This window comes from Patiria miniata, unplaced genomic scaffold, assembly GCF_015706575.1.
Source record: "Patiria miniata isolate m_02_andy unplaced genomic scaffold, ASM1570657v1 HiC_scaffold_3, whole genome shotgun sequence".
NCBI lineage: Eukaryota > Metazoa > Echinodermata > Asteroidea > Valvatida > Asterinidae > Patiria > Patiria miniata.
The window spans coordinates 30,010,480-30,018,409 of NW_024037069.1; the positions used below are offsets into that span (position 1 = coordinate 30,010,480).

The window sequence follows — 7,930 nt, forward strand, 5'->3', positions numbered from 1 at the left end:
TAGTAAGGTATTTCATAAAAATTTGGTAGTTGTTTTTTCGATGCTTTCAAATGTTGCATAGTCTCTTTAAAGCATCCTTTAAGAACATGTTTTTGGCCCTGAAGCAATGAACCCGAGTTTCTTGCAGAGGTTATACTTTACAACTGAGGACATGGAACAAAGGGCTACCAGAATAAACAATTGGAAGCAGAGCCCAAGAATAAACCTTATCGAGGACCGTTGGAAAAACTAGTAGATATGTGCATTTTCGAACAATTAAACGCTTGATTATTCGAACTGTGCGCGGGCACGCTTACTCTGGAACAGCCTCTTACTCTTACTCTGGAACGGAAACACAATGTTTCTAATACCGACGTTACATACTGAACGGGAATGTTCCGACTTTTGAGACGCTCCCTTTTGTGACATCACCTCCTTCCGAAGGTCAGGCTTACTTCCCCAACAACGGTTCACGTGCATTCCATTACGTCAAATTTCATGTGTTTAACTTTAACACACACGATCACAGACAGCAATTTTACATCCTACTTTTATAGAACATTTTCACAAAGTACAAACTACCTGAAAATGGTTCACTGCCTTTCAGCAGATTGTCACCACACCAGGGCCCAATTACATAGCACTGCTTAACAGTAAGCAGAAAAAGTTGTGCTTACTATAGCAGAAAATCATGCTGCTGCTTAAGCACTATTCATGCTAAAGGTTGAGCGCGCATGGAGATTTCTATTGTTACGTCACTGATTTAAGCAAAGTTTTCTTCTGGGGTTAAGCGTGCTTTTACTGTGCTTACTGCTTAACGGTCCCTATGAAACAGATGGAGCTCGGTAAGCACAAAGTCAGCTGTTAAGCAGCGCTATGAAATCGGGCCCCGTTACAACCACAGTTGTGCTTATTTTCACTTCACAGGGGAGAACCAAGACAATTATAAAATGGATTCAAAACAGCCACAGCGAAACCACGGTCTTCACTGGCTCATTGCAGTGCGCATGGACCAGTAATCATGGTTGCACCGAGTTGACCTCCGAGTTACGTCACGACCAATCCAGCGAATTAGAACTACTTACACGTCCACCTCACAGAGGTAGCAGTGGTTGTTCTCTATGACGTGCTTGTGCTGGGTCCGGTCAAACTCCGGCATGGCCTTCTTGTCTCTGCGCAGGGTGCTGGGGTCAGCTGGGTTGATGGTCAGGCACACCAGGTGCGTTATGACGTGCACGGCGAGCACGACACCCACGATCTGTGGTGACATGGGGTTATGGAAGCAAGACTGGAAACTGAAATTCTGTATCTATATCTGGATTTGTTCGTCCACGTACAAACACCATCTTCTGGTTGTCGCATACGTTGCAGATTTTGTGTTCGGATTTTGGATTTTGAATTGTCCCTGATCTGCAGTGGTCTACACTGTGTAAACGATGTGATGCTTTGCATGGCCAAAGTATCGGTACATGACCTTTGTTTACTAACCCACGGTTGGCACTTTTTAACAGGTTGGCAAACTATGGAAGGCCAACAGCCCAATACTGCAAAAATAAACAATAGTTATTAAAGTTTCCTATTTTAGAAGTAATTAAAAGGATACCATGTGACAGGCCGGCTGCCAATGATACGGAATGGTGGGTACGGCCATGCCATGGAACATCACTGCGAAGGCGGCGATGAAGATCCAAGCGACAAACTGCAGCGGGTGAGGAGGACAGCTCCAACCGTTCCTGCGGGAGCTGGTCCTGTATGTCACTCCCGCCTTGCTAGGAGTAGACTTCTTGCTCATCTTGGGCCCTGTGCTGCCCTGCAGCTAGCTGTCCACAGAATATACAAAGGTAGGATCATTTGCAATTACAGTAATATCTCAATAAGTCAAATTCTGATAACTCAAAAACAACTGTTTACATTGGTTTAGTCGAACACAAAATCCATTGCCTTCCGAAGTATAACAATGATATACAGCCCTGCTTAACTCAAAACTCTGCTGAAGTCAAATATTTTGAACCTGTTCCCTTGAGGTTTGACTGTCCCCAAAGTAACGTACCAAATTGCTATCAAAAACTTACATGGATTAACCTTAACTCCCTACTGTCTCTAGTCTTATTCTACTGGACCAAGGCCGCCAAAATCCATCAATCACACTGCTTCCAATGCATGCTTTGCTTTAGGCCTCGTCCATCATACCCCATCAATATTTAGTCAAACCAGGCCCGCAGGACCAAGTACCCCAAAATCCACCAAAATTGGGGTATGGATTTTGATGGAGTTGGAGAATAGGGTTAAAGATTGACCTATCACGGTAGAATGGCGGTAGAATCGCGTCAATGCAGCTATTATTATTAATACAAATGGATGCGGAATGCAAAAAATCTGAGACAAACAAAACTTAGCGTACAAAATTCCATCGGGTTGTCTAAGGGGCGTGGCTATTCTCGCAAACGGCGATAGGTCAATTGTAGGCCTAGGTCTACAACTAAAACCATGAATCAGTAAGAAAAAATATGAAATCTACTGAAGTGAAGTTAGCCGACTTCAAGCTCAAGTCTTCAAATGAAAAGTGGGATTTTATTTTTTTTTTTTACATTAAGTAAAGAAAACTAGGGGGCCTACTGAAGAAAAAAAAACAAAAAATCTTTCCGACATCACCGATTTGATCCCGGTACCTTCTGCACAGTAGTCTAACGTTTACCAAAGGCATGCCATAACATTAACAATACTGTTGAAAATCGTGTTACGGCTACCTTAACGATAGCCACTAGGCCTAGTAGTAGACGTAAAACGAAAGAAAACAAACAAACATTACAATCATGAATCAAATGACTTTTCCTGAAAGTAATCAGAATAGACTGGTACCCATAATAGTGTTTGGCTACAACACATATTAATACATACTAGTAGCACAGGGTTTCAGACTTCACAAGAAAAATACGAAAATCGAAATTGTTGAGAAAAACATATATATCCATTTCCAAATCGCATGAATAAGAAGACTCACCAGCCGGTTCTTGTCATTTTCGATAAAGATTAAGGAAACCTCGAGACTTATTTAGCACAAAAGAACGTTCTTGAAGAAGATATATACCAAAAAATCCACTAAAAAAAAAGTATCGAAAGAAGCCTCTCGATCATCTCTCGTAAAATGTATTCATTGACAACCAACAAATGTGCATATTCATTATATGTAAGTAACCATTGTTTGCATATCGAAACAAAATAGATCTACCCTGGAGGTAATAAGTACAAAGATTTAGCACAAGCCCAATTAATTGTATATAAAAGAAAAGAAAACAACATTTGCAGGCATGTTTTATTCAATTTTTATATAAACTGTGTCCCTAGAATGCTAATAAGACGCTACTAAAACTCGCGGAACGATATAATCAATATTGCAGGAAAATTACAATGAGTTTCCGCCGTTATGGCAACTACATGCGTGTCTTTGTATCATGTATGGCATCTGAATCAGACAAACCGAAAGTTATAATAAATCAAATTGCTCATAAAATATACAGATAAAACAAAATAAATCTAGCCTAAATATCATCTTTGATAGGTTGTTGAGTCAAATTATTGACACTTGTCATATTTTTTGCGCAAGTAACCAAACAATTAATTACAACAGGCTAATTTGGTTGTATTTATTTTTTTATTTTTGGTTTGTAATAATGGCTTACTGTAATAAACAGCGCCCTCAAGTGGTGATCCCACGCATGAAATCTAGACTGGTACCAACGTATTGGCCTTTGCTCAATACGCATGGCGCACGAGTAGGATAGGTACCAGCCTCACTTGTAAACTTCCGTGTTTTGGTTCTGCGTCGTCGGCTTCGGAAGTTTTTAACAAAAATAACAGTCTCCGGAGATCTGTTCCAGCTGGGAATCTCGTTTAGTAAAAAGAGTAAGAAATCGGGAGAGCAATCTAGACATCACCATTTCGCCATGCCTGGAAGAAAAGTTCATGTTTTACCGACAGCCGATATTCCAACGGCCGTGTGCGACTTCGTCGCCGAGCAGAGCAAAGCGGCCGTACGGGAGCGAGGGGCGTTCTACCTCGGCGTGTCGGGCGGCAGTGTCGCTAAGTTCATGGTCGAGGGCCTGCCTAAAATCCAGGGTGTGGAGTGGGATAAGTGGCATGTGTTTTTCTGCGATGAGAGGCTGGTACCGTTGAGGACGGTGATAGCACGTACAAGATATACAGAGTAATTTTTCTTTACTTTTAATGATAGGAACTTGGAAGTGTATTTAGCCAGCGCCGGCTAATTTTCAGTAAATGTTATTTTGCCAGTTAGGTTGTACAGCAACCCCTATATTGTAAAAGATATTAAATTACCACCATCGGATGCGCAAGAAGACCTGTGGCCTTGTGGATAGAGCGTGTAACTCATGGGTGGGAGTACTCCTAGAACTATGAGGCTCCATGTAGTGGTAGTGGAGCCTCATAGGCAGATTACCCCGCTAAACTGTTTGCTATACAAAACGCCAACTAAGTACAAAAACGTCCGTCCAAAGGGAAATTAAGTCCGAAATTGTAAAATGGTCTGATTCCCATTTCGTGAATACAAAGTCACAACAACAATGTTGGCGCAAAGCAAGACTATAAGATTGTCACAGTGAAAATGTCTAAGTCCCCAAAAAAGTCAGGTGCATGTTCAGTGCTTAGCCGGCAAAATGTTGTCTACCTAAATTTACCCTGCACCGGCTGAATGTACACTGCCTTTTCATAACATATTAATTATTACTGGGCCTTTTACAAGTATTGAGCTGGATATTAAGCCTGCTTGATTGTGCAGCGCCCTCTTTGACTGTGTCTACATTATAAAAGGTATAACAACTCCCAGGTCTTTTGGAAAAAATTCCGTACTCGGACGTCACTTTTTTCAATTATTTTTCTAGCGCCAAAAGTTGCATCTTTTATGGTTATTCCTCCACTTTCCCTCCTCTACTCTCACCCTCTCCTTTCCTTAATTTCTATTTATTAATCAGTCAGTTACTTCATCGGGATTCGAACCTCTGGCGCTTGCTTGATACACGAGACTCTTAACCGCTAGGCCGCGCACGATCGCTGTTGCACTAATCAATCTTTGGACGTATTTGAAGTATCCATTGAAATAAACTAAATATTCATCATGTTCATGAGAAAATAAATATTCATAATGACGTATTGCACTATCATTGGCAGGCTCATGCGACGTCATGGTTGTTGGTCACGTGTATAACGTAACGCTGTCTTTCAGCCACTACAATCAGTTTTGACCGGCTGCTTCAAGCTAGTTCTGCACGACGTATGCATCCAAAATGTGCTCTAAAAACACATTTTGAGTAAATTTTTTTCACCTTAACACAGCTTCCTGGATTTCTCTTGGTTCAAATGACAAGGTGAGGTGACAATTAATATGTTTGGCAGCAGATAAATTGACGTCCGAGTATGGAACTTTTCCCGGTCTTTTTGCTAAGATGTAACCTCAATCCTGCAAAATCCTCCGTTATTTCTTGAATGTGTTCATTGGAGGGGGACCACTGCCTCAATCCTGCAAACTCCTCCGGCAATCACTGTCACTATATTGAGGTAGAGAAATTGATATTTTGGAGCAGTGGGAGGATTTCAAGTATAATTAGGCCTAAATGTATGCATGGCTGAGCATAAACGACACAAGGTCTGGCCCAAGACCTTGACACAGTGCGTCCTCCGAAATCAGCAACACACTTTTGCCATGTAGGCTCAATCTTGCAAATTCCTCAAATTTGCAAAGGGGATTTTGGAGGATCAAGAATGGTTTGGGTTAAACTACGTTTGTGTAGCACCTGTGGCTGAGTGGATAGCGCGTATTTTTTATGAGTGAGCGATCCCTAGTTCAACTTGTGAACTACTGGCTAGCGACATTTTCGAATTTTCCTTTTTTCATCCCAAAAAATTAAGAATATTTTCCCTATATTGACTCTAACATTTAATAGGCCTATAGTTATAGTCAAAATTAAGTCATTCAAATAATTCTCAAATACACATTTGTGATGCGATCAAGCTAAATGATTCGTTATTCGACCCTAGACATTTTTTTTTTTTACAGATTTGAAAAGAACACAATCTCAGCACTACTGCTGTGAAAAACCGCATGCTGGCACCATCTTTAGTTAAAAAATTATGGAAGTCGGAACACCAGAGATGTGATGAAGTGATGTGATGAAGTGGCCCTATTTTAGCCTGAATCTTCAAATGAAAATGCCAGACAAACGACTCATTTAGCTGGACCGCATAACATTTAAGTGTTTTTGACCTGTACATTTTTTTTGTATGGAGGACTTTTACTCTGATTTGTTTTGTTGTTAATTTTCATCATTTGTTCATGATTTTAAAAGAAAATAGTAAATAAAATTACTGTGGTATATTACTACTTTCTTTCACAGGAACTGATAGGAAAGGTCAACCTTCCAGAAAGTCAGATCTACCCCATTGATCCGTCGCTGTCTGTCGCTGATGCAGCCAAGGACTACTCGGCCAAAGTTGGCATTGTACCCTCCGGGGAGACAAGTTACCAGTCTTTGATCTCCTGGTTCTTGGGATGGGACCTGATGGCCACACTTGTTCCTTATTCCCTGGCCACAAGCTGTTAAAGGTGACTTTTTTCCCAAGACCACTAACCAAGAAATCAAAGACTTACTTACGTACCAGAAAAACAAGTGCAAGTGCACAATAAGCTATAGTGACATATGCGACGCCGATGGCACCTATGGAACACCACACCTTTGGTAAATTTTCAGGACAGACAGACGGACCATCCGACTGACCACCAAGTAACTATAGAAGCTCCTGCGAGAGCTGAAAAAATCGCACCCTGCCCACCTCTTAGGGACATTTCCTCCTGGAGAATACCGTCCAACCACTGCACAAATTGGCCTGGTTCGAGGAAGATGTTGTACAGCGCAAGTGCGAGTGCTTAATATGGCCATGTTGCAAGAAGTCTTGCATGAAATCAATGAAAACAATCCTTGCTAGAACTGAAAAATGCGACGCCGAAAAATGCGACGCTGATGGCACATATGGAACACCATACTTTTGGTCAGTTTTGTGGGGACAGACAGACTGACAGACAGACTGACCACACTAGAAGCTCCTTCCAGAGCTTAAACAATTCACTTAATTGACAAAAATCTCAAAATTTTCTGAATTGTGTCATTCCAGAGTTTCAAAATTCACTTAATTGACAAAAATTTCAAAATGTTCTGAATTGTTTCATTGAATATATACACTACACTGTATTTTTATATAGGAGTATGAAAAGACACTTAATATTTAATTGAATGTATTTTACCCACCAATAGGAGGAGTCTCTGATAGTTGCTCCCATCGATGATTCCCCTAAACCTCCACCGTGTCGAGTGACCTTGACCTACCCAGTCATCAACTCCGCCCGCTGTGCTATGTTTGCATCCGCTGGTGCCAGCAAGGCAGAAGTGGTCCAGGTGAGGACAAGTTTTTAGTTTTCGGCCATTTTGGTAAAACACATTAAATGTTTGTTTTCTTCCGGATCCTGACTTTGGTGAGCTAAAATCTCTTGGGGATTCATTCCAGCCTCTACCCACGTTGTGTGAACAATTTCACTTGATTTCGTGAAGTTGGATTTTTGGGTCCAAAATCAGTATTTTTGATGACTGCGGATATGGAAAACTTTTCAGAATTCGACCATTTTCGGTAAAAATATGAAATTTTTTGTTTTCTGCCTGGATCCTGACTCTGGTGAGCTGAAATCTCTTGGGATGCATTTCTGGCCTCTACCCACCTTGTGTGAATATTTGACCAAATTTTGTGAAGTTGGATTTTTAGGCTAAACATCAGTATTTTTGATGACCGCGGATATGGAAAACTTTTCAGATTTTGGCCATATTGGCTCAAAAACTGAAATGTTTCTTTTCTGCCTGGATCCTGACTTTGGTGAGCTGATATCTCTTGG

The 7,930-nt window shown here is 41.1% G+C and overlaps 1 protein-coding gene and 1 pseudogene across 1 annotated transcript; one reads left to right on the forward strand and one right to left on the reverse strand.

Moving 5' to 3' along the window:
• Positions 1-1,045: 1,045 nt before the first annotated feature.
• On the reverse strand, positions 1,046-3,129 carry LOC119737071 (palmitoyltransferase ZDHHC1-like). Its single transcript, XM_038211148.1, has 3 exons — positions 2,981-3,129; positions 1,583-1,799; positions 1,046-1,237 (listed from the first exon to the last, which is right to left on the reverse strand). The coding sequence occupies exons 2-3, from the start codon at positions 1,769-1,771 to the stop codon at positions 1,061-1,063; spliced, it is 366 nt and encodes a 121-aa protein (XP_038067076.1). The 5' UTR covers positions 1,772-1,799; positions 2,981-3,129; the 3' UTR covers positions 1,046-1,060.
• A 622-nt stretch (positions 3,130-3,751) lies between these two features.
• On the forward strand, positions 3,752-7,460 carry LOC119736653 (annotated as a pseudogene).
• Positions 7,461-7,930: the final 470 nt, after the last annotated feature.

Bases quoted from the DNA above. Each gene is read 5' to 3' on its own strand.
- LOC119737071 (XM_038211148.1), bottom strand. From the start codon at position 1,771: ATGAGCAAGAAGTCTACTCCTAGCAAGGCGGGAGTGACATACAGGACC. The intron at 1,238-1,582 runs GTATCCTTTTAA...ATGTCACCACAG, and splicing joins GGCAGCCGGCCTGTCACATG to ATCGTGGGTGTCGTGCTCGC.